This window comes from Nannobrachium achirus, assembly GCF_963921795.1.
Source record: "Nannobrachium achirus genome assembly, chromosome: 21".
Lineage (NCBI taxonomy): Eukaryota > Metazoa > Chordata > Actinopteri > Myctophiformes > Myctophidae > Nannobrachium > Nannobrachium achirus.
The window spans coordinates 40,331,332-40,358,856 of NC_137828.1; the positions used below are offsets into that span (position 1 = coordinate 40,331,332).

Consider the following 27,525-nt stretch of genomic DNA (forward strand, 5'->3'; position numbering starts at 1 on the left):
CTCCAGCGTTCCCCAGTGTTCTTGTACCTTTGCACCCTTTCAAACATAGCACTGTGGCACGGCTATGAGACTGATAGCAGTCACGTCACAGGTGTGGACCCTTATGAATTAATAACTTGCACTGTAACTTCTACCCCGGATTTGAACCCAGTTTCCCGTGCAACTGCTGAATCTTTTACCTATGAGCTAATAGAGTCTGCCTGCTTGATCAGGGGATGCATTTACTCTTGACCATCAGGTCAGAATTCGTGTCAGATCCTGTGTCTAATTGAGATATCATGATGAAAATGTTGAGAACCACTGGTGTAGACTAGACGTAAAATGCTTACCCCACAGCCACAACCCCAGGTACGTGGGTTCAATTCATGGCAGCTGTGCCCTATTGTTTGGTCGGATGCTCCAATAAACACATTGGGAATAGGTCACTATTAAGAGGCAAATTGTGGATCAAAACAACAATTTTCTAATCGTGTGGAATTGTGTAGACTTCTTAAGTAATGCAGATGTTTAAAAATAATTTAACTCTTGAGAGCTTAAAATGAACAGGTCCATTTGGTTTAATTCTACCCTCAAGGGCCACTGGTTGAAAACCACTGGACTATACACTGGTGTGTGTATGTAGTGTCCTACATACACACACCCGGCCCGGACGTCAGAGGCTAAGTTTATCCATAGGCTGAAAATACGTGTCCTTTGTCTCTGTCCCTCTTCTCTTTATGGTCTCTTTATGACATATTTTCTGTGTACCTAAAATCTGTCTCACTTGTCCCTCATTTTTCTCATCTCCCCCTCCCCCGCTATTTCATGTTCCTTAAATGGGTCTGACATCTGCTGTCACTGGGCTCCCCCTGGGAAGTTTCATTTTACATCAGAGCGAAAGATGCTTGCTTTCTGTTGACTAACATGACGCTATTATTGGACGATGTTGTTCCTGTGAAATACATCAGTTACCCTTCAGATCCTTTGGTTTAAGATCAACATTTTAAGTTATGGGAAAGGTCTTATTTGCTGCTGTCATATTGTAGCTACTCTCGGATCAGAAAATGCCAATGATTCAAGACCAGAGAGACCGTCCTTAGCGTCCCTTTGCATGAGAAAATAATATTTACGTAACATATTGCATAATGAAAAAAGAAAAAAAAAACATGTTCCTGTATAATTCTGGCTCGGAAATAAATAGCAGATCACATTCTCTAAACGCATTGTGCTTGTGTCTATTTTCAAATGGCCGAGATGTATATAGGGCTGTTAGATGTATATAGGGCTGACGTATGTTTTGTAATCTACAAAGTAAATAGTAACTATTGTAGTGGAGTAAAAATATAAAATATTTGCCTCTGAGATGTAGTGGAGTAGAAGTAAAAGTATTGGAAATTCTCAAGTAAAGTACAAGTACCATAACATTATACTTTACTGTATATACTTATACCGGTAGGTACAGGCTCAATAAATGTACTTAAGGTAGTTACTTTACCCCATTGGAAATAACAGAGGTCGTTAAAGTCACAGAATGGAAGTGTACTCCTCTGGTCTTAACCACTTAAACCCTGTACTTCACGTTTTCAGGCCAAGGACCCCTTAGCTGAGAGAGAGATGAAGCAGGGACCCCCAGATTCCATATAGTTTCATTGTTTGACAGCACAATCATCAGTGTATTTTGGATTCATGTCAATTTGTGTTACCAGATATGTACTGTAACCACTTGAACCGTCAATACTTAATGAACTTGGCCTTTCACTCTGTACTTAGTGTGCTCTTTTTTCCCCTCTACACCAAACCAAAGCTCTTTGCAGAAAATAGACGATCTACAAGCTCACAACGCCAAGCTTGTAGATCTGCTATTTTTGTCTAAAGTTCTCAGAATATGGACGTTAGGGTTCAAGTGGTTAATATAAAAAAGGAGAAAAAAGGTTTAAATCACACAAAGATTTGGAGGACCCCCTGTAGTAACCCGGACCCCCTGTTGAAGGCCCCTGTGTTAGACCCAGAATAGTGATGCTGGGGTTCGAGTGGTTATATCTATATACACTGAGGTCCCACTAAATACGGATTGTAGATATAACAACCCAAACAAACAAACAAACAAACACAAGAGGACAACAAATATAGGGATCACAGCACTGGTGAGTAGAGGGGAGGGGAGGGGAGGGGGGTCAGTAAGGAAGAGTAACACCCCAACTTACCGACTTCTTAGCTATGCTCTGCTTAGCTATGGTAAAGGTGGAAGAGGAGAGAGAGAGAGAGAGGTTACGAACATGCATACACGCAGACGGCTCCGTGCACGCCAAGTGGAGGACGAGGACGGTGGAAGGACACGTGAACAAGTAGACAAGAATGGACGCTATAAGTGAGCAGCCACAGGCATTTTTCGTCAGAGCCGTGCGGACAGACGGACGGACGGACAAACGAGTGGACAGAGGAAAAGAGAGGAGGGCAAGGGCATGGCACGGTGCCCGGTTTACCTTCTTAAAGAAGGGCATTCGTTTCTCTTTTGCTAGGGGTGACAAGACGGCGTTTGGACTGGCTCTAGGGGAGCGCAGGTTGACTGGTTCATTGTCTTCGGGGTCTAAACCTGTGGCGTCTATGTCAATGGCTACGCACACAGACAAACAAGACCACTGTCATGTTACATAGGCCAATACAACGTGGGAGGCTACAGGAAACACAATATGCTATAAAAGCCGAGGACCGATACAGAACAGTGTTACAGTTGCTTACTGCATAGAGAGAGCACATTTAAAACAATATTATTGGTGACAAATGGAGAGGCACTCAATATTTAACAGTTACACCAAAAAACATAATGACTCCAAGCATGAATTTAAGCAGTAAAACATACCTTCACCTTCCACTATTGTTTTTATTGATCAGCTGTTAATATATCAGTAACCTAAAGCTCATGTGGAGGAATTCAGGAATTTTCCCTGTAACTTTTGAGTTAAAAGGAAGAGCCAGAAAAGACATAAGAACTCACCAGAAGAAGGAGGGGTAGATTTCCGCGAGTTGGCAATGTCACCTAAACTAGAGGATGAGTTTGCTCCCAACTTGCTGCAAAAGAGAGACAGTGTTTTGTCACAATCCTTTTGCATTTGGTCACAGTAATGCCTATGAGTAAAATGTCTTTTCACAAGACAAGTGACTGACAGGACTAATAAATCATGTTCTGAGGCCAGTGTTCTGGCAGGGGGGCGCAGGCAATATGACAGGTGTATGAAAAGTAGGGTTGGGATTTGGAACCGGACGTCCGGAATCAGTTCCATAACTTCAGTCACATTTGGAACTGATTCCGGAAATGGGTATTAACACACTGTCAGAGCTGGTATGCTAGAGAATTCCAAGTTTGGTTCTCAAACTTTTGAATTTCAACGACCACCATAACTCTGAGAATGTACAAATGGAACCAAATGGACCCTTGTACACTCCCAGAGTTAAGCTGGTTGCACACTGCACTGCGTTTTTTCATTGCGTTTTGGTAATACGAAATCCGAAGTCCAGGGAGAAAGAGAGGAATGAGAGAGAGAGCGGGACTCAGTGGCAACATTTGCGAAAATCTGGAAAAATCAACCCTGGTCCGAAAATAAATACGAAACGGGCGGCAGTGTGCAAAGTAAACGTGATTGACATACAGTAAGTGAGGTTGATTTCGTGCTCGAAAATTCGCTCCGATATTTGTCCTGAAAAACACAGCAGTGTGCAAGACCTTTACACACCTGTAGCGGTCCATTTTGAACCCCCTATAGGAATTGTTTAAAGGGAACCAAAAAGAACCAATCTATGAGCGAGGCATTGTGAGCATGCAGATCAGCTATTCTTGGTGCGTGACACAGGTACGCATCTATAAGTATAAATCAGGCCTAAGCATCAAGTAAAAAAAAAAAAGAGGTGGTGCTGTAGTTTTGTACTTTTTCTGTTTTGTATGTGTCTATGGAGTTAACATTACTCTAATAGAACCCCAGGTGTGGTTAAAATATGGAAATATGTCTCTTTTTGGTTTCTTCCTGAAAGCTGAAAGGCTCTGAGTCAAAAGGCCCAATTGAAAAACACAGATTTAATTTAATTTAAAAAATCATCCCCTCCCCTTTTTACCATCCAGCAACCTCAGCTGGATCACCACCCACCTCAAAACCAGCTATAGTTAATGAACAGGTAGGTGTGGCTACATAAAAACGTTAATAATACCTGATGATCATGTTTTATGGGGGGGAGGGGGAATCACGGCGTACCTGACGAGGAACTTGCCGTGCTTGGCTCTCTGCTCCTGCAGAATGCGAGTGTGTTCGATCTTCACAGGACTGGGGATGAAACCGAGTTCACAGCCTTCCTTCACCAGACGTCCTATCCACCAGTCATTGTTGAATTTCTACACAGGGGGGAGGGTATTGAAAATTGGAAATACTCCACTAAAGTAAAAATAACTTACTCCATTACTTAATTTTTTTCTTTTCAAACTGCTCACTCTGGGTCACTCTGCCTAACCAAATGAGAGGGGATGTGTTTGTTCTGTCTTTGTATGTTTGTGATGTGGAATAAAAAGAAAAGGACTGTATTTCTCCTTGAATAAAGAAACTAAAAAAATGTATAAAGTTACTAAAAATACCTCAAGTCCACCACTGATATCTGGTACTGAATTATTTACTGGAATCTTATGTTAGTTACCAGTTTGTTCATTGTAAACATGTAAGCATCAGCATTCTCTTGAGTATACTCCTAATCATCAACACATTTTAACAATGTATTCATGTCCACATAAAGTAGAGCATACAAGGACACATAATATGTGTCTTTAATATATATATTAAAGGCACAGTTAAGGCTACTGTACATTCAAATCATGGCACATGTCTTCATGATACAATAAGCACGTCACTCATGTATAAGTAACAGCGTCTCTGCCATATGTGGCGGCTGCCAATTGTAGCAGAGACAGCACAATACTTTGCTGGCCTTTTTGCCTCCTTTTGGGGCACCCCAAGTTGTTGAAACCCTCTAACAACCAGTCTGTGGAGTGGGTACCTGTATGTCCTAGGCTGCCAAATCTAAAAACAAATAGTTGGAACCTATAGACCAGCTCTGAGTTGGTATATACCGGTAGGAGTGGTTGGTATTTATAAGCCTCCTTTTATAAGGTGCAGGCCATTACACACATGCACACGTGCGCGCACACGCACACGCACACGCACACGCACACGCACACGCACACACACACACACACACACACACACACACACACACACACACACACTCCAATATCGTTGTCATGTTTGTAATCGTACTATATTCTGTATTCAAAAATACACTGACAGAAAATACCCCAAAGCAATCCCAATCCACAAATATCAACACAGCCAAAGTCGCCGAATGACCTCTTCTCACCTCTTTGACGTGGAGGAAGTCTTTAGCCTCAAAGGAGACGGCCATACCCGGAACAGGGACGTCATCGTCATGACTGGCGCTGTAGTTGACGTTTGTGCGGACGGCAAACGCAACTGGTTTAGTCTGGAAGGAAGAAGAGATGGAAAAACATTAGGCTTTTGCTGTGTACAATGTTTTAATAGCATCTGAATCTAGTAGAATGGATTCAAGTAAAATAAGAAAATAAAGTCCTAATGTGGGATTTGTGAAACATTATGAATGGAGCCCCCCACACTAGCACTGATTCCTAAACAATTAACACCAGTAAATTAGATGCCCTGAGGGTGAGAAGCGACCTCTCCCTAAAGGGCAAGGTTGCGAACATGGTGCGTGCACATGGCTGCTTTGGCATGTATACCCTTCTGCTGAGCTGGTAGAGTCATCACTGTGATGTCAGAACAGGTCAGCTATATTCATATATGGAGTCCGTGAGGTCAGATGTAGAGGTATTGACCAGCTCCATATATGGAGATCTAGGTGATGATCCAGTCGTCTCCATGTATGGATATCCAGGGTTTGATGAGGTCAGTGTTGTGATCTTCATATATGGAGATCCAAGTGATGTTTGTCTTGATTTGCAAATGAATTCTGTCTTGGCCATATATGGAGCGTCCATATATGGGTATTGCCAAATATGGGCATTCCCAGATATGCGCTTAATATTGATGACACCGGGACAGGGATCTCCATATATGGGCATAAAAGGGACAAGGATGGAGTTAATTTGCAAGTGTGACTCGTGTCGCACTTGCAAATTGCGACACGGCCTATCTCTCTATGAATGATGCCCATGCACAGTGACTCCCGTTATATGGGCTTAAAACACTGAATATGTCACGACAGGATAATGTGACATGATCTATGACTCCGATTGGGCGCTAAATGGCCATTGGCCAGTCATGCAGAGCCACACCAGTAAAACCAGACAGGATTCTTTTTTTTTTTTTACTATAGTTTTACTTTCCGTACATTGTGTATACTCGCGAGTTAACGACGGGAAACGGCACTCACTGTAAATGGTTCATAAATCTGGTCTAGGATCTTTACAATGGCCCGGATCAATATTGGTCTTTCCTATCAAGTCATCTGTGACCTTCCTCCTCTGGGAAACGGCAGTCAGTCCATTTAGATAATACATAAACCTAATGAAATGTTTTCCCTGTCCGTTCACGGAACGACTCTATGTTGCTGATCGATCCGGCTTCTTAAATGCGTCGTAGGCACGAAGGCAACATACATATTTGGATCACGAAACAGCAAACAGAAAATCCTGTGGTACTAAACATTTTTACTTTTAGTAAAAATGTCAATAACACCATGTACACATTTCTGTTACAAGTAAAAGTCCAATGTTCAAAAAGTGCTAGAGAGTAAAAGTACAGAAGTATTGGCATCAAAATGTAGGCCTACTTAAAGTACCAAAAGTAAAAGTCCTCAATATGTCTGTAGAAGGTCCCATTTCACAGGTTTTGAAATGTATGAAAATCCTTTGAAAATAGCAGATCTACAAGTTCAACAACATGTCATATCGCGATGCGTTGTGAACTTGTAGATCAGCTATTTTCAAATAGCCAAAGTTTAAATAGGTTAATATATGTTTTGTAATAATATTTCAAATCTACAAAGTAACGAGTACCAAAAGTTTTCAAATAATTCTAGTGTAGTAAAAAGTACAATGCCTCTGAGATGTAGTGGAGTAGAAGTAAAGGTATTGAAAATTGGAAATACTCCAGTAAAACTACAGTACTTGATTGAGTAAATGTACTTAGTTACTTTACCACAATTTAGCGTGTATGATCACTTCATGAGGCCAGCTTGTGATGTCTGTCATCTATGACATCAGTCGTCTACGTCATATACTCTCCAACATAATTCATAAACTCTAAATTTGGCAAGCTTTCAGCCCGATGAGAGACCCATTGGAATCCATTATAGAATTAAATAATTAATAAGAATAAAACAAAAATGTGAAACTGAGTGGAGGAACTTCTGTGGCCTACTGTGTGAATACTCTGGCACTAATAGGTCCAGCGAGGGGGCGAAAAAACCTTACAAACCAAAGCGCAATCTGAAATAGATCCTCGCTGCTTCTAAAAATATCCAATAGACGTCTCTATAAAAATGACATGAAATGCTTCTGGCTCCACTGGTTAGTGAAAATGAACACATCCTATACCAGATTATCCCTTTAAAAAAAGTGCACAAAGTCTGAAACTGGGTGGACTGAACGGCCACGCCAAATACCCAGCTCAGAGTAATCTTACTGCAGCCTGAAGTGGGCAGGGGGTTTAGAGGGGTCGCCTGGGAATAACAAGGTCCCTGGTTCGGCCTCCGTTCTTTTTGTCAAAGTGTCCCCGAGCAGAGCACTTAACCCCTAACTGCTCCCAGAGCACTGTACTAATAGCGCTCACTGCTCCTCCTAATATATTTATACAGTAGGACGGGTAAATAAATGCCACGCTGGGCAAGATCTAGCTGGGTGAGTGTCAAAACGGAAGTACCAGAATTTAGCAGAAGTATAGTATACTCATAAAGCTGTACTGTACATCCCAGCCAGAGCCCTGAGGTCAGCTGAACAGTCACTGTCTTGACTGAGCTCATAACTAAATTTAGTTGTAAGACCAGAGGTCCTTTGCAGCGGCTGACCCTAGACTCTGGAACACCCTGCCCCTCCATATTCGCTCTGCTCTTTCACTAGCGGCCTTTAAGTCTTTATTGTAGACTATTTTTTTTTCACTGTGGCCTTTGACACTGTTTGGTTGTGTAAGTTGTATAGCTTTGAAATGCTGTTTTTCGCCCTTTTCAAAGTTTTGCCCAGATGTAGCCCAGGGCATGCTCTAATGATTTGGCTAGGGTGGCCGAGTCGGCGACCTTCGGGGTCGTCACAGCAGCCAAATCAAGTTGGGCTCCCATTGACTTTCTATACACTATACTACAGGAGGAAAAATACATCTGCTTTAAGTAGGATGTGAGGGGTCTAACTAGGGGTTTGTCATGATTCTGAATCCATTGCAAGCATTTGTTTTGCACAAAAAACATTCCTTGGGCTATAAATGGCCCCACAAAATGCCCACAAAACTGTGAAAAGTGATGACTCATCACTAAAACATAGTTTTGTGGCGTTTATATTCAAGAATATGCCCCTTGAATGCTAGTGTGCTTCTGTTATGTTTCCAATGGGACTATACAGTTCAGTGCAGCAGTGACTACTTCCGTTACTCGTCTATCGGGAGCTGTAGTTCCAGACTCTATATAGCATTTGGAGATTGTGGAATAGTTGTCTGGCTACGCAAGACTAACTATGCACTAACCCGCAGCCTGCTCAGCCACCAGGGCAGCCCCTTTTTTTACCTGACAAAAGAAGATTGTACTTTTACATAAGTGTCAGTAGTACAACTGTATCATCATTACAACGGGTAGAATGAGCTGGCCCTGTGTTGTTTGCACGTGCCGTGCGTCAACCCGTTATCAGTGTGTGTGTGACTGTGTGTGTGTGTGAACAGCGCTGGCACTAACATGATGGCAGACAGAGGACAGAGTGTCCTTGGCGCTTGCACTGTGAGCCCACATGGTTGAAAGGCAAAGGTAGCCGGATGGATCCATTAGGACGTTGCACTGTGTGTATGTGCAGTATGTACTGTACTGTATGCTCTCTCTCCCACTGTGTGTATGTCGTTGTTGTTGGACGGAAACCTTGTATGTCCAAAACCGTCCGTTTTGTAGTTATCATTTTAAAAATGATTTAAAATAGTGAAAATAGCTGATCTACAAGCACACAACACCTCGCACCGCGAGGCGTTGTGTGCTTGTAGATCTGCTATTTTCACTAGTTTTGTGTGACAGTCTTCATTAAGTAAGGGATTTACTTAACGAAAAAACATACACATTTGAAACTTGGAGATACGAGGTTTCTGGCCGACAGTGACGATGTGCAGTATGTATGCTCTCTCTTCCACTGTGCGTATGTATGCCCTCTCTCCCAGGGGAGACGGACAGCCTGTCTCATGGACCGCTGCCTTTTCCTTTTCCTCTCAGCTGTTTCCACTCTCGCGTCAATCAATTAAGGGTGCTGGCACACCGAGGCCTTTCTGTAGTGGCCTAATGGCATCTTACAGATCCGCCATGGTGCACTCACGCGTGCTCGCACCCGTGCATACACACACACACACACACACACACACACACACACACACACAACCACCATGTATCACAGGTAACAGGAGGGTTCGTACATAATTGCCCCAGCACTCTAACACATCTCCTCTTCTCCTGACCACCATGCAGACCTAATGTTCCTCGTCCTCTCTTCTTACGTAACACACAGGCCCTTCATTAGGTATGCTGTATTGACCGCAGTGAGGGAGGTAGGTTGACGTGGAGGTGGAGGGGGTGGGGGGGCAGAGCAGCAGAGCCAAAGCTAGGAGGAGGAAATGGGAACGAGAAAATGGAACGAGATGAAAGAGAACAACAGGAGAGGAGAGCAAGATGTACCATGCAAAGGGTTGAGGGACGCCAAGGACAGACCGCGTGAGAGAGAGAGAGAGAGAGAGAGAGAGAGAGAGAGAGAGAGAGAGAGAGATATGGAAAAGACATGAGGTATAGAGATAATGCTTGATATATAGTTGGTTGTGTGCCAGAGTCGCATGCTGAAAATAGACAATCTACAAGCTCACAATGCATCGCAGCTAGGGATGGGACAATAATCCTTAATATCGTTTATCGTGATAAAAAAAAAACTCTCAAAATAATTGTATCGCATTATGTTGATTATCACAATAATATCGTTAATTGCAATTATTTTTGCCACAATAATCGGGACATGTAATTTTCATATCGTCTCCCATCGCTAATCGCCCGCTCACCTCAAACAGCTGATCTTTGAGATCTGCTGTTTTCGGTGCACTGTGCCGACGTGCTGCCAAGTATACGGGCTCTTTTACAGACTCCAGAGGACTCTGATCTGTAACTGGGAACCCTGTAGGGCAGCGCTGTGGTCCATGGCCAATTAACACCACCATGCAGACACCCCTGGCTACAGTACATCTCATCACACCATGCATATTTCATCCTCTCCTCTCTGTGTACACTGCCAGTGCTGGCCCCTCACGGTTGCTCATTTGCCATAACATACAGCGCTCGCAGCCTTTCCGCATTTTACAGCATGCGCAGGACCTTCTGCTGCCGTAAATCAAAGATCTGCTTATATTGTTTCACCTTGAATTTTCAACAAGAATCGATTCCAAATGCATTCTCTGCAGGCTTGTAGCTAGCTAGCTAGCTCTGTGCTCTAGCCTTGGGGTGCACAGGGAGCTTGTAAAATTGACTTTTATATGTGCCGCAAACGCCCTCATAATCTTCATCAATCCAGTGGTGAGTTTAGCATTCTGGGCATGTGCAAGGGCCCTTGTGTCTACACAGTGTTAATTGAACATGAACAAAATAAATTGTCCGGTTCAAGTTCAATTAACACTTTCCGGAGTTTCCGCTGCTTAATATGCATAACAAAAAATGGAACAGATATTGGATCTGTACTTCAAAAACATGTAACCACTTAAGCTGATGTATTGGTGCATGTCATTTAGCAAAACTAGGCAATCTACAAGCTCACAGCTCCTCCCTTTTGCAATTTATGAAAAACTAGATTATTCTAATCCAGCCCTATATTGTGCCGATCAGAGCAATGAGTTATGGCCATTAAAAGTGTTAGATACTGCTGCTGTAGTGCCCCATATGAGTGCAATTTATGTTCTTGTTTTTCTTTTTTTCTTTTTTTTTTGCTATTTTCATGGCAGACTCCTGAATAGTGTTTGTGTATCAAGTTTGGTGTGGAACGGAGCAACAGTGCACCGTTGGCACCCAGGGGCCATTGGGTAGTTGCCCCTGGGTGCCAAATATGGTCCCTGTGATATTCTCATGGCACTGAACAGTGTTGGGGAAATCTCGATATTTCTACGTCCCATCATTTCGACTGAGGGAGTCGGCAGGTTAGCTACTCACCCGCGTCACGGTTACTGAGGTTAGGGTTAATGTTTGGGTTAGGTTTAGGCATAGAGGTTAACATTCACCCACGTCGGCAGGATAACTACTCACCCACGTTGGCAGGTTAGCTTTTCACCAGGTTAACGTTCACCCGTCTCGAAAGAATGAACCGTTGAACAGTTGCTATGTGTCGCAATATCGACACGCTCCCACAGTGTGCCAAGTTTGGTGCGGATCGGAGATACGGTGCGCCTTGCAACACCGGATGTTACATTTGTGATACCCACCGCCTGCCCAACCTTTAGGCAATTTGAATATGGGATGTATATTTGTATTGTATAAATGTGTGATGCAGATTTTAATTTATTTGATAGATAGATTCAGCCTTGTTTGACAGCACTGTCATCAGTCTATGTTGGATTCGTGTTTTTAGTTAACTTGACCTTTCACTCTGTACTTTGTCTGCTCTTTTTTACCTCTACACAAAACCTATTTGCCCAAAATAGCCGTTCTACAAGCTCTCAACGCCTCGCAGCGCAAGGCGTTGAGAGCTTGTAGATCTGCTATTTTTGTCAAAGTTCTCCTCAGAATAAGGATGCGAAGGTTCAAGTTATTAATTTAAAAGAATGATCCTATCACAACGATTTGGCAGCCCCCCTTTAGTAACTCTGAGGACCCCCTAGGGATCCCGGACCCCCTGTTGAAGACATGCTACAGAAGAATGTGAAGGCCTCGCACCATAGAGTCCTTTCCTGTTTATCTACCGAGACTCTGGGAAAAACGACCTACGGTTTGCTTTTGGTCCATCACAGCACAGCACAGCACAGCACAGCACAGCACAGCACAGCACAGCACACAGCACAGCACAGCACAGCACAGTCCACAAGTTACTGTGTACTTTTCAGGACATGGGGAAAATAAAATTGAGCGGCGCGATAGTGCTGGCAGTCAGTCTGTTGTACCCCAAGCTCAATCACCCACCAATCTCATTCCCTAACACATATACGCCCTCAATCTAGCCACTCATTCTTTATACTACATGCTCAGCAGCATAGGTCACCTCACAGCACCTCTTCTGCAGGTTGTCAGTGATCCCTCCACCTCCCCATTACAGTAACCCACAGGCAGATTTTTATCACTTTCAACATGGTGTCATTATTTCCACGGCCATGTCATTAAATTAAAAACGTATTGGCTCTGGATTCGGCAAACATGAACCACTTAAGCCTATATAATGTTATGTACATTCAAAAGTAGCTGATCTAAAAGCTCACAACACGCCACACAAGCTTATAGATCTGCTATTTTCTAAATAGCTAAAGTATAAAATAGCATAAAAACTTCCCTACAAGACTGTAATGTACAATCAATAACGTTTATTTTCTGCACAATAAGACGTGTTCACCAACTGCACTGGGCATCAACTTACATTACATCTGGAGCTTACATCAGCATGAGTACTGTATAGCCCTCCATTAGTGATATGACCCGGTGCACAGAGAACATGTTTGAGTGTAACTTGGTGCCAGTATATCAGCGCTGTATGGGTGAGGTGGGTCGCGGCGAACTGCCACCCATAAAGCATTGCCGTCAGAGGGTGTGTACAATTCCCCTGACCCCCAGCCCGCTCCGCTTCTCTCTGGCGGCTAGACCACTGGGAAGTTATTTTGTACCGCTCGTCTATCACGCTAAATGCCATGCCAGGGTGATCCATGCCAGGTTATCTGCAGCGCTACAGCCAAGTTATCTTTTTAATTACTGAGCAGGAGAGAGGTCCACTTCTGGGATATAGCAACACAGTGCACCTGGGACAATCTATCTCTACTGGAGGAGTACTGCAAGTTGCAATACAAGGAGTAAACAGTAACACCTGCTAAAAATGCTGCTGGGGGTGCTGTTGGCCTAGCCCTAGCAGTTAGGGCGCATGCCACATGTAGGCCGTAGTGAGTTGCGGGTTTGATTCCAGAGCCTGACTGTCTTTGCTGCGTATCACTCACTCCCGGTCTCTCTCTCTCCGTTTCCTTCTCTTCTCTACTAATAAAGGCAGAAAAGCCACACACAAAAAAAGTTCTGGCTGAATAGCTAGAATATCTGAGCGTACAGCTAGAGGGTGAGCTAGTTACGAAAGTGTAAGCACTCCAGGAAGAGTCAAGAAAACCATTTGTCAAGATGCTACCATAAATAGATCACCGTGAACCATCCCATAAGCCTGGAACCACCAACGACAATAGAACAATGTCACAGATGAGAGGCATGAATCATAACAGAGCCAGTCAAATTTGACTTACTGTGTTTTGCTCTGATTGCTCTGCCTGTTGCCAGTGGTGTAAAGTAACTAAGTACATTTACTTAAGTACTGTACAACAGGTATTTGTACTTTACCTGAGTATTTCCAATGTCTAATACTTTTACTTCTACTCCACTACATCTTGGATCCAAATATTGTACTTTTACTCCACTACATTTATTTGAAAACAATTACTAGTTACTTTGCAGATATAAATTATAATATTACAAAACACACATTAACCCTATTTTATACCGTGGCTATTTGAAAATAGCCAATCTACAAGCTCACAATGTGACACGTTGCGAGTTTGTAGATCTGTTATTTTTAAACATGTTTTACTTTAGGTACTTGTACTTTTGATTCCAGAACGTCCATTCTTTTGCTCAAGTACATTTTGAATTCCTACTTGTACTTGTAACAGAGTAATTCGATATTGCAGTATTGATATTTTTACTTAAGTAAGAAATGTGAGTACTTTTTCCACCACAGCCTGTTGCACAAGGCTGTGTTCATTTGTTTATTTGCTACTAATCAGGGCCCAGGGCATGCAGGGCAGAGCGAGGCCAGAGTCATTGAGCCCTTGCTCTGATTAATAGTGAGCGTGTGCTTTCTCTCTTAGGTCCACTGATCATCATTACTAAAGCCTCTTTAACACATGAACTGGGGACAGCAGGCTATCAGGTTGGGACATGGTCCGTTGTTGCCCTGTCACACTTGGAGCACACAGGAGACCGTCCTGGGTCAGACATCTTCTAACAAAACAGTAAATACTCTCTTCTTCACAGTGCGGAGATGAAATCCAATCTTTTTTTTTTATTAATTTCCTTCGACAGAACATGACAGAAAAATTCAAATGTGGCCAGTGTTGCAGTGCTAAATTTGGAAGTGTGGGCACGCACCGACGCACGCACGTGCACGCGTGTCAATGTGCACGTGCATCGCGTGACGTTTTCGGTGGGTTAAAACGGGTCTGCGCGGCGGCAGAAATAGTCTTGATATAGACCAGTGGTTCTCATTCTCAACCATTAATTTGATGACCAGATCATCAGCTAAACCATGCAAAATAGTTGCACAACTGATATTTCAAATTCATTAATCCATTCTCAAATCTTCTATTACCATCTGCTGTGTCAATCATGCTCATTTCAGCACACCTGGCGAGCCAATTGCTGGGTCATAACGACCTGTAATATAATATCAATATTTCCTAGAGACTTTTCACAAGAGATATTTCACACGGTTAATGCACGGCGGCATAACAGAACCGTTTTAGGCTTAATATAATAGTTTTAATATAGGCATTATGTCTTACCTATCCAGCCCTCCAATAAGAATAAGACATGTTTATTTACTCACGTTTAGCAGCTGATGAGAATGCACCACATTGCCGTTGTACAGACAGTGCTGGTGGTGTCTGCATGTTTGACTGGAATAATACTCGGGTAGATAATCCTATGTAACAAAAATTCACAACAAACAAACTGCTGCAGGCTACTAACCGCTTAAAGTTTGAAGAAGTAAACACAGACTGTGTAGTTGGTTGGTCAGTGAGTCTTATCCCATAGCCCGAAGGGGCAGTCGGCTTGGTTGGTTGGTTGTTGGTTGTCATGGCAATATTACAACCAATCGGTGGACGGTCTGCTCTGTACTTGCCTGGCTTCTGCACTCTGTCTGCGGTACAGTAGGCTACTTGATGACACGGACCAGCAGCCAGCCTGCCGGCCCGTGCATCACTTGTGCACGCGCGTTGGGGGGGTCCCCAGTTAAAATATGATTATTTTGGGGGTCGTGGCCTGAAAAGGTTGAGAACCACTGATATCCAGTACGTACCTTGGCCTTGTCGAGCTGAGCCTGTGCCTGGCGCTCTGCCTCTCTGCGCGCTGCCTCCTTATCCTCCTCCAGGGACACATCCGAGTCTGATGGACGGCTGGTGTAGGAGTCGGCCGAACCCTGTCAGGACACAAGACAACCACACCTCAGTGTCTGTCGCACATAACAGTTCCCATATACCAATACAGCAGGGGTCTTCAACAGGGGGTCCGGGACCCCTAGGGGGTCCTCAGAGTTACTACAGATGGGTCCTCCAAAACTTCCAATCCTTTTTATATTAACAACTTGAACCCTAACGTCCATATTCTGAGAACTGTAGCCAAACATAGCAGATCTACAAGCTCACAGCACGTTGTGAGCTTGTAGATCTGCTATTTTCGGCAAAGAGGTTTGATGTATTGGGGAAAAAGAGCAGACTAAGTACAGAGTAAAAGGTCAAGTTTTAAGTATTGACGGTTCAAGTGGTTAAATATCTGAAAACACAAATTGAAATGAATCCAAAATACACTGATGACTGTGCTGTCAAACAATGAAACTTTATGGAATCTATGAAAAGGTTGTGGGGGTCCCAGCTTCATCTCTCTCAACTAAGGGGTCTTTGGCCCTAAAACGTTGAAGACCAATGCAATACAGTATTGGAAAAGCTGCCGATACTGCCTAAAATGCTGCTATCAGTATCCACAAGTATGTCGGTCTATGCCATTTAATTAATCAAATGATCATCATGTTGTGTTTTGAAGGCTTCAGTTGATGTTGCACTACTGTGCAATACCGTCTTACTCTGTATCTGTAACTGAACTGCTGTGCTGCCTCTGGTGCCTGAATTTCCCTCGTGGGATCAGTACTATTCTATACTAAACCCTGGACTGTAGCATTAGTAGTAGTTAGTAGTTCTGTTTCTGTAGAGTGAGGTGGCTTGATCTAGTAGTAGTAGGCAACATCACTGTGGACATGATGATGCTACGCTACGATGTTGCAGGGACTCACCCCCAATCCAACCCTTGGATGCAGAGTGCCAAGCAGGGTACCGTTTTTATAGTGGGTATGACCCGGCCGGGGGACTCAGACAGGGTGGACAATCTAAACCACAAGGCGACTGAGCTGGTACATTTTAGAATAAGAAGTGGCTCATTGTGTGAACACTGAACAGCAATCATCACACATACATAATGTTACAATATATACAGTATTAACCACTTGAGCCCTATTTTCAAAATACAAAACTGCGATGCACTGTGAGCTTGCAGGACTGCTGTTATTTAAAGGTTTTAACTATGGTAAAATGTCATGCCCAAAACAGGGCAGCCAGGGTTAAAGGGGTTAACCAGTTCTACAAATCCGCAGTCATCCTAGGTCAACTGAACGCTGAACACAGAGAAACAAGCAGAGTTAACAGCAGGCCTACAAGCTCATCGCATCCGCAACACATTTGTGAGCTTGTAGGCGACACCGACACCATCATGTGATGGAGCATAACTTTCGTTTAGTGCTGTAAATAGCTCTCTTCTTCAGTAAATCACACAGTAAATCACGCCAGTGCTACACCCAAAGGGACATTTCACAAAACCACAAGAGCTACAGTAATTGGGTCCGTGTTGAATAATTAACGCTTCTTCTATGCCTGACAAGGCCGCACGACAGCCAATCTCTGTCAACACACGCACGGACGCACACGCACGCACACACACACACACACACACACACACACACACACACACACACACACACACACACACACACACACACACACACACACACACACACACACACACACACACACACACACACATGGGACTTCCATTCATTCACGGGACCTCCATTCATTCACTGTTATGAATAGAATTTTAACACTCAATTTAAACACACAATTATAGCACATGCTGGTATTACAGGCTGGGAAAACATTGCAATGCGAGTAATGCACACACACACACACACACACACACACACACACACACACACACACACACACACACACACAGCACACACACAGTAATTATGTTTACATCCACACTTAGTGACATTTCCAGATATACTGTATCACTAACAGACAAACTGTAGATAGCATTTAAGTCGTTAAACTGTACCAACGCCATGATCCCGGTAGTTGTGTACAATAGGATCAACGCACATCTCTGTGATTATATCATTCCCTTTGTTTGGTGTGCTCAAAACGAGCAGCTTGACAAGAGGATATTTTAATTAACCATAAAAACCCATAGCTTCCCTATTCATTTAGTGACTCTGCAATGTATTCATGTCAGATCCTGTGTGTATAGGTGACTTTAACACCATCTAAATGTCTCAATAGAAGAGCAGAGAGACAAAATACAACCACCCCAATTGTTATATTGTATGAACATGCTCTACCATACAGTTTGGACAATATTACATTTTATCCATTTAAAGAAGGTTACATAGTGAGGCTTTAACAGGATCCCCTTCAATCGTGACCGCGCCTACTCTGAGAACCAGACAACTGAAGGGACTGTAGTTTGCTTCAGGTCCTCACCTGCAGCATCTCTCTGCCTCCACACCAACACCGGTGTCTCATTCATCTCACTGCGCCATTATACTCTCTGCTGTGTCTGAGTTAAAAATAGCCTCCCTGACTCCATGCCTGATTAGAATTACCCAGCCACGCACGCACGCACGCACGCACGCACGCACTCACACACACACACACACACACACACACACACACACACACACACACACACACACACACACACACACACACACACACACACACACACACACACACACACACAGTGGAAGATCAAACCTCAACTCTTCCCAATGGCTGCATTACCATCGTTAAGTATGATGATGAGGTTGCTGTAGCATTATTATAAATCATAATGAACTATTCAGATCTAAGAACCCTGTGTTCCATATATATACATGCTGTCTGGCAGCCCAAGCTCATTAACTGTCTCTCTGTTCGTCTGATCTCATCTACTTTGTACCTGCGGTACAGTGCGACTATAAATACCTGGAGGTTTATTTGAAAGCCAGCTCATTAACTATCCATGGAGCTGGAGCATTCATCACATCAGGCTTATGAATAACGCATTGTGTCCGCGGCCGCGCTCTCGCTTGGCTGCAAAGCCCAAAACAAAGTGACACTCGTCGTGCAGTAGGTGTCGCTAAAATCACAAACAAACAGAAAAGAAATCTGGGGAAGATCAAGCGGCAAGATTGTGTTATGCTTTTCAACTTTACAGTACAAAGGAATAGAATGGAGATATCGTGCAAATGTGGTGGAGAGGGCCACATTTGTACAATGGACTACATTCTAACTTTGTACAATTTAGGAACAGACACAACAGAGAACACATTTTTCCAAACTTTAAACCACTTTAACATTGGCATCTTCATGGCTTATTTTAGCCATGTCATTATTATTATTATGTAGACAAGATCAAAATAAAAATAAATTATACAACTTCCTTTTACCCTATTAATAGTCATACTCCTTCCATCCGCTCACTTTCCCCCACCGCAATTCTACAGTTTATACAGTATCATAAATTCCATACTAGTAACATGCTTTTTGATAATACACAAGGACACCATCAACAAGTCCAGCAACATACCAACAGGTTAGGTATGCATTGGATTCAAACATACAAACCCCCATGCTCAAAAATCATTCACACACACATTCACACATGCGGTTGGCGGAGAAAACTATGCCTAGGGATGGGACGCTATGAAAATTTCACTGTACCAATTAAGTTATTTCCAGGTCCGTTTTCCCAATTATAGAGGGTTTAAATGGTACCGGTCCAGATATGCAGCTCGGCAAATAAAAGGTGAATTGATCCCAGTGCATGACGGAGTATACATTTAAATCTCCACGATACGATTATTGTGAGTGATAAACGATAAACGATTATCGTCCCATCCCTATGCAACGCAGCAGCCTGCTCAATAGTTAGTCAGACAGAGTCTTGCTCAAGGACACTTGGACTCAGCCAAAAGGAGCCGTGGCTAGAACCTGGAACCTTTGGATTCCAAGACAAGCACTCTACCTCCTGAGCTACTACCGCCCCCTTAGTGGATCTCAAAGTGTCCAGGGACCCACAGGGGTCATTGGGGGATTCCAAGGGGTCCCTAACAAAAAATGTTAATACACTGTAGCATCAAAATCAGTTCAAACACTTTAACCCTATTTTATGCTGTTTGAAAACACCCAAAAAAGGTCACAAAGCCTTGCAGTGTTGTGCGTTGTGACAATGTGATCTGCTATTTACAATACAAACTTTGTATGGAGGGGGTCCCTGGCTAAACATATTTTCAGTAGGGATGAGACGATATGAACATTTCATATCACGATTATTGTGACAAAAGAAATCGCGATTTACGATATTATCGCAATAATCAAAATCCATTATCCTGGGGTGTAACATTCGCCAAAAAATAGCTGATCTACAAGCTCACAATGCATCGCAACACGACGCGTTGTGAGCTTATAGATCGGGTATTTTTTGGCAAAGACATTTCATAGAGTGTGAAAAAAAGACTGTATCAAGTTCGTATAATTTATTATAAGTAGCTTTGATCAATTCTAGAGGTTTAAGTGGTACCGGATAAGCAGCTCAGCAAATAAAAGGTGAATTGCTCCCAGTGCACGATATCACGATAAATTAAATCTCCACGATACGATTATCGTGAGTATTATTTATCACGATAAACGATAATATCGTGTATCGTCCCATCCCCGGCCAAATACTTATTAATGTAGCCACAGTTGGTTGGCATGATTTCATCAATGTCAGGTCAAATGAGGCCAACTGGAGCAGTGGTTCCCAAATCCAGGGACCCAAACTAGTGAAAATAGCAGATCTGTGTTGCTTTGGGCCGCATTGCGAGCTCGCATAATATCTGCTATTTTCACTACTTCTTAAAACATTTGTTTTCTAATAATATATTTGATAATCCTTTATTAAAGAATGTATATATAATAATTTCAACTCATGAAAATGTGTGAATTTCTGTGGATATCTTTAGAAAATCTTTTAAAATAACGATAAGATTTAGGAAACAAGAGAATAACAGGGTTTTCATTCACGACCCACAAGTGGGTCCCGACCCACCGTTTGGGAGACATGGAGTGCGTTGGAGGACACGAGTCCAGTGGGTCAGAGCAGAGGGAGGTGATTGGCTACTGTACGTACTGTATGAAAGACCTGCCCAGAAGCTGACAGACATGAATGATAACGCACTACACTGCCCATCATCACTGTCAATAAACCACCACACTGTACCACCCTGACCCCAGCCAGGCACTGATTGATGGACTGCACTGTATGGACGGAGAAATACTCTCTCTCACACACACACACGCACGCACGCACGCACGCACGCACGCACGCACGCACGCACGCACGCACGCACGCACGCACACAGTCATACCTGTACAGTATACATACACATACACTCAGATGCATGCAACTTGAACACACACATAAACAAACGCACAGTATAGAGTATACCGGTACATGCATGCACTTTACTGTAGTTATAAACACAAAAGCATGCATCTCTCTCTCTCCACAAACGCACATGCGCACGCACGCACGCACGCACGCACGCACGCACGCACGCACGCACACACACACACACAACTCTCTCTCTCTCTCTCTCTCTCTCTCTCTCTCTCTGGCTGTCAGTGCTATGAGAAAACACACACACACACACACACACACACACACACACACACACACACAGACGTGGATGTAAACATACTTAAAGGGTCTGCTTACATCACAGGCATCAGAGTTCTTGACGCGACCTCCCTTGTTTCGTTTCAGTAGTCGGATCCAGGTGGCCTTCATCGGCCACACTGGTCATACAGTGGTCTGTCCTCCTGAGCCCCTGCCCACCAGAACCCACCCACCCCCACCCCACTACAACTATTACTACCAGTACAACTAGTACAACTACGACTACTGAGCTAATACACTTCCACAACTGCTATTGTACTACCATTACTAGTACCATTGCTACTACAACTACTACAGTACAACTATTACCAATACTAGGCTGCTGCAAGTGATACTGCTGCTACAGTTTACAGTCTACAGTTTAGGCATTTAGCAGACGCTTTTAATCCAAAGCGACTTACAATAAGCAGATAAAACATCACAATAATAAACAAGATAATATGTCAGTACATCAACAGCAATATAACAAATGCAAATTAATATCTATCTAGAAGCAATATAATCAGTCAAGAAAAAAAGGTTCTAAAAAACCTAAAAACAAATGCTAACTAGCTTCATGTATGGTCATTGAGTGTTTCGCTACTTCCACTATTACAACCAACACTGCTATTCTACTACTACAACTATTACTTGTACTATTGCTACGGCAACTATTACAACCACTACAGCTACAACTAGGCTACTACAACTGTTAAAACTGCTACAACGAACTGCTATTACAGCTAAACTGGAATGCAAAGTTCAACAGCTACAGGTGCATTTGAACCTATTATGGCTAAACATGGCCAGCAGGTATCCTGACGCACCAGCGCCACAAATGACACCATAACAAACAAACAAACAAACAGGTCTTGAGCTTTGTGTCCTGGTACTACTACCGCAGCTACAGTACAGCTAGCTCGGTCGTTACTACCCTACACAGATCCACGTCTACTGATGATGCTGCTTCTGCTGCTGCTGAAGACGACAGGGAATCCACAGGAGCTCTCTGCTACCACGTGCACAGACTCAGCAGCCCGCTCACTCGCTCGCTCCTCCGTCTGCTCTGGAGCTGGTGTGGTGGATCAGCCTGCAGGGGCAGTGGTGAGGCGGTCACGGCAGCCTGCAGGTGTCCACCTCACTGGCTGTTAATTTCTCCTTCCCTTAGCGGCTCACGCTTCGGCTCCAGCAGCCCCCACACCCAGCCTCACTCCTCCTGCCGCATCATCCCTGCCATGTGGTACCACGGCTCCTCTGCTGCCATGATGATGATGATGCGATGAGCCTCCTCCACAGGAGAGGGAAACGGACAAGGCGTGCGTGTGGTGCGTGTGGCTTGTTGTTGTCGTCTTGTCTGTCTGTCTGTCTGTCTGTCTGTCTGTCTGTCTGGCGGTGGTACTGGTGGCGGCGGCAGCGGCTTTGGCAGCAGCTTCTCTGTATGCATCCAACAGCTGCTTGCTTCTGTTGCCGTTGACGTGAATCGAGCTGTGGTGGTTGCTTGGCTGCTGCTGCTAGAGCTTGTTTCTCAGGTGCTGCTGTTGCCAAGCGCTGCAATGCTTGCTGTGTGTCTTTGCACGCCTGTCTGTGCTGTGCATGTCCTGCACTCTCTCCTTCACAGCCTCCCCCCTCTGCTATACCTCTGACTCTCTCTCTCTCTCTCTCTCTCTCTCTCTCTCTCTCTCTCTCAGCCTACCTCTCTCTCTCTACCCACACCCCCTCTCCTCCTCCACCTCCTCCCTCCCTCTCTCTCTCTTCTCCTCTTGTTTTCTCTCTTTTTTCAGTCACCCCTCATAGTTCTTCCATCTGCTCATAGCTCTCTGCTGTGATTGCAGCCTGGCTGGCATTGTGCGCTTATTTACTTGTCCTCACTGGCACATTTACACACGGTGTGTGCATGTGCGTGTGCGTGTGTGTGTGTTGTGTGTCGTGTCAGTAGATACGATTCCCCTCCCACTCATGCTCAAGAAGATACGCCCACGCTGAGTTTTTCTTGATATATTTGTCAGTCCTTAAATCAGTTGCACACACACCTCTCCTTCTACTCAGAGGCGAGGAATGATTGGTAAATCCTCTCAATCTACATGCACACGCTTATCACAGTCACACATCACACATTGACATGTCAGAACTCCTTCACTGAGACACCAGTGACAACGGACAGTGAGTGAGAGACAGAGAGAGAGAGAGAGAGAGAGAGAGAGAGCGAGTAGAGAGAGAGAGACAGAGAGGGAGAGAAAAAGAGAGAGTGAGTAGAGAGAGAGGGGCACACAGTGAGATATAGTTATACATCCTACATGGACGTGTAACTATTTCTGACAGAAAATTCTGAATTTGTATTGTTTTGTACGACGTTTTTCCACAGCTCTGTTCACACTTTTATGTATTCCCAGATATATTTAATATTTAATGGTACATACATTGTTTTGTTTGATTTGTTCTGCTTTGGCAATGTAAACCTAAGTTTTTTTTCATGCCATTAAAGCTCCTTAGAATTGAATTGAATTGAATTGACAGAGAGAGAGAGAGACAGAGAGGCGAGAGAGGGAGCTAAAATAGAGCCTCTATTCACAGCTTCTCCTCCTGACTGATGTTGACAGTAGTGAGGCAAGCGGCAATCTTTCAACTTTAAAGGTACCAACCCATCAGCTCCTCGTGATTCATTACATGTGAGCGGAGCGAGACAAAGTCACATGGGACAAAGGAGTAATTGCGTCTTTAATTAAATCCTCCAGATGGAAGAGGGCCGAGGAGGACAAAAGATTCTCCCGTATATCCTCTTTTTTCTTCTCCCAAGTTGCTTGACGTCTTACAATAACAAGCTCCCCTGGCTGACCTGAGCGGTGTGAGGTCATGGCGAGCCGTCAGGGGGTCAGCCTGCGGAAGTGTAATTGAAATGGGCTCGCTGGTTCTGTGGTCAGATCCCCGGGGAACTCTCTCTGACCGTACATCATAGGATGACATGCTAATCAGCTCCAGCTCATCACAGCCAATCAATGACACGGTTCCGTGCGCCCAGGGTACCTAATACTCAACAAGCAGCGCACCAATTTAGCCTCGTCTCACGTCGAAGGAGAGGCCGGCGGGGGAGGACGGTATGATTTTTACCTCATTAAGACCAATTAGCTTAATGACTGAGGCGGTTATGATTTGGACGGAGATGGAGAGTGACGCAACAGCCGACTGATGTTGCGGTCTAATTACAGACGCAAGGTGGACGAAGGTGAATCTAAAATAAGCAGGTTCACTGACTGCAGAAGGTCAACGGTCATGTAAGCCTGGGGTCTTCAAGGTTTTTCAGGGCCAAGGACCCCCTAGCTTAGAGAGAGAGAGATGAAATAGGGACCCCCCCAATACATATTGTATCAAATTGTGTTACCGACTTTTCATAGATTTTAGGGCACCTGATTGAGGGGAAAGGAACTGGTTGGAATAACGTGTTCCTTCCACGCACTACGTCCTACCGACAAAACTCCCCCCTGTCAGATGAAAAGAAGCGGCTTGGACTCCTCGTGCATAGAAGGAAGCATGAGGTCAGTCCGTAGCTCTCCCTAGGTTGACAGAGGGAGTGTTGCGCCCAGGATTACATTAGACAATTGACACTGGGTGAAAAAAAAGGGTTACAAAGATCGTGGGATAAAAATGTATAGAAAATAAATAAATGTGGAGCTCTATGGGGTCCTATACCACGGGTCACAGCCAAAGTCAGAGAGAGAAGGGTGAGCCTGGCAGGGCACTGCACCAGACACCCAGAACAAGAGGCAAGAAAACTGACTCTATGGGAGCCAACCCAGGGTAAAGCCAGGAAAGGCAACAAGCGCACCATCTACATAGATGTCAAGGACCCCCGAATTAAAAGTTATTTTGTTCGCAGACCCCATCTGAAAAAATTTTAAACTAGAAGCAGTGCTCTTCCGAGCACAGGTCTCCACCAGGCCGTGCATCCTGGTGGTGCTACTGTATAATATGCCAATGTAAAAAGGGTGGCATATGTTCTTCACCTTAGATCTTTCATGGCAATCGGACGCTGCATGCATGATTTGAAGCATTGTGTTCCAAAAATGTGTTTTGCTAAAGTCTACCTGCTGGTGGCGCTATAACAGGCCAATGTGAAAAAGGTAGCATTTGGGAATATGTGTGACAAATTTCACGGTAATCGTAAGCTGCGTTGATGATTTGAGGCATTTTGTTCAAAAACGGAGCAATCCTGCAAACTTTGGAAGCCAATCTTAGCCAATCAGGATGGAATATGAAAAATCGGACAGATCCGTGTCGATCACATGACTGTCGAGATACTGCCTACCGATTTGTAGGATTTTTGGCCAAAATCTGTAAGAGTAGTGCACCGAAATGTGTTTTGCGAACATCGGCCACTAGGTGGCGCTAGAAAAGGCCCATTTGAAAAAGTTAGGACAGAGGTTCTAGATTGACATCCAGGGAGTGTGTGTGCTCACTTTGGCAGCGTCCGGGCCAACGGCGACTGAGATTAGGTGCTCACAACGATGGAGTTATAGGTAAAACCACAAATCGCCCTGTTATAGCGCCACCATGAGGCTGATTTCAAAAATTTTAAGTGGCATTTCTTCTTCGACCTAGTGGGAACGTGTGTGCGCGATTTCATGATGATTGCACTTTGCGTTTGGGATTTGAGGCATTTTGTTCCAAACGGCTCAATCCTACAAACTTTGGAAGCCAATCTTAGCCAATCAGGATGGAATATGCAAAATCGGACAGATCCGTGTCGATCACATGACTGTCGAGATACTGCCTACCGATTTGTAGGATTTTTGGCCAAAATCTGTAAGAGTAGTGCACAGAAATGTGTCTTGCGAACATCGGCCACTAGGTGGCGCTAGAAAAGGCCCATTTGAAAAATTTACGGCAGAGGTTCTAGATTGGCATCCAGGGAATGTGTGTGCTCACTTTGGCAGCGACCGGGCCAACGGCGACTGAGATTAGCTGCACACAAACTGCGAGGACACACGGACACACGGACGGACGGACGGACGCACGGACGGACGGACGGAGGGGAAAACATACTCTCCCTCAGCCTTCGGCTGGTGGAGACAATAAGAAGAAGAATAAGACATTTTGTGCCAGTGACTCGCTGTACCAGATTTGTGTTGTTGAAATGCAAGCAAGAATAAACAAATCACCCCTGCAGTTTTACTCATATGGATATGAGGCATCAACTGACAGTGAAAAAGAACAAATGTATTTATATCTTTCTCTAAACATGGGCGCTATCAATATCACAAATATGACACAGAGTCACAGGTTCTAGATTCTGTCCGGTAATACGGAAAAAGATAAAGTATTTTTACTTTGAGACGTTTACCGCCGGCGGTTCTGACTGCCGGGCTACCGTGCCGTAGCGGCCTGTTTTCTGTCCTACTCCCGTCCACTAAAATGGTTTCCAGTTTGCCGTCTACTGCTTGCCTGAGCCCACGTGAACGCAGCATTAGATCTAAAATATAACGCTGTGACGCAGGGGCAGGGTCAGTACCTCGGTACTCTATTGTGTCCCCAGTGGTGGAAAATGTACTCACGTTTTTTACTTAAGTAAAAGTATCAATACTGCAATGTAGAAATACTCTGTTAGGCTGCACCCACACCAAAGTACCTACGAGAGTGGATAACCCATTCTGCCAATGCGTTTCAATGAGAATGGAGCTTTCTTTGCAGAAATCCTCTATTGTCATGAAACCGCTCCATTCTCATTGAAATGCATTGGCGGAATGGGGAATCCATCCTCATTTTTTTTCATTTTATTTTGGTGTGGGTGCAGCCACATATTTGCCTCTGAGATGTAGTAGAGTAGTAAAAGTATTGAAAATTGGAAATACTCCAATAAAGTAAAAGTACCTCAAAACTGTACTTACTTTACACCACTGTGTGTCCCTGTCATTGAACATAATCTACATAGTGGCCATTTTGCTTTGTGAGGTTGTTTCAATGGTCAAATCGATCCCCTCGGACTGGGGTCCTTCCACATGCAGCAGTGGCATATAGCAGTCAGCACAAAGGCACGTTAGAAATCACTAAAGCTAATTAGCACCATTGAGCACTCTCTGTATCGCGACCTGGTGTCTGAGCTGCGTGTATCTATTCTGCTTCTAGCTTAAGGCAAGACCCCTTTGCTTCTGGGGTCCCTGGAATAAAATATTTTGAGATAGGGGTCCGCGGCCAAATACATGTAATTTTGGGGATCCTTGACATGACAAAGTTTGAGAACCACTGATATAGGTCGATTCTACAAAATGTCTTCTAAACAGTTTTCTGAAAAAAACTATTTTGCTATATCAG

At 44.0% G+C, this 27,525-nt stretch overlaps 1 protein-coding gene across 1 annotated transcript in view; it reads right to left on the reverse strand.

The window, feature by feature from the left end:
- cacnb2a (calcium channel, voltage-dependent, beta 2a) overlaps nt 1-27,525 on the reverse strand; it is a gene marked incomplete at both ends in the record, with an annotated part of 130,079 nt that overhangs the window by 29,039 nt on the left and 73,515 nt on the right. Inside the window, 5 exons of the mRNA XM_080752027.1 lie at nt 2,463-2,593; nt 2,975-3,048; nt 4,224-4,360; nt 5,374-5,496; nt 15,512-15,631. Of these exons, the coding sequence (XP_080608153.1) occupies nt 2,463-2,593; nt 2,975-3,048; nt 4,224-4,360; nt 5,374-5,496; nt 15,512-15,631 (585 nt within the window). The remainder of the gene's footprint in view (nt 1-2,462; nt 2,594-2,974; nt 3,049-4,223; nt 4,361-5,373; nt 5,497-15,511; nt 15,632-27,525) is intronic.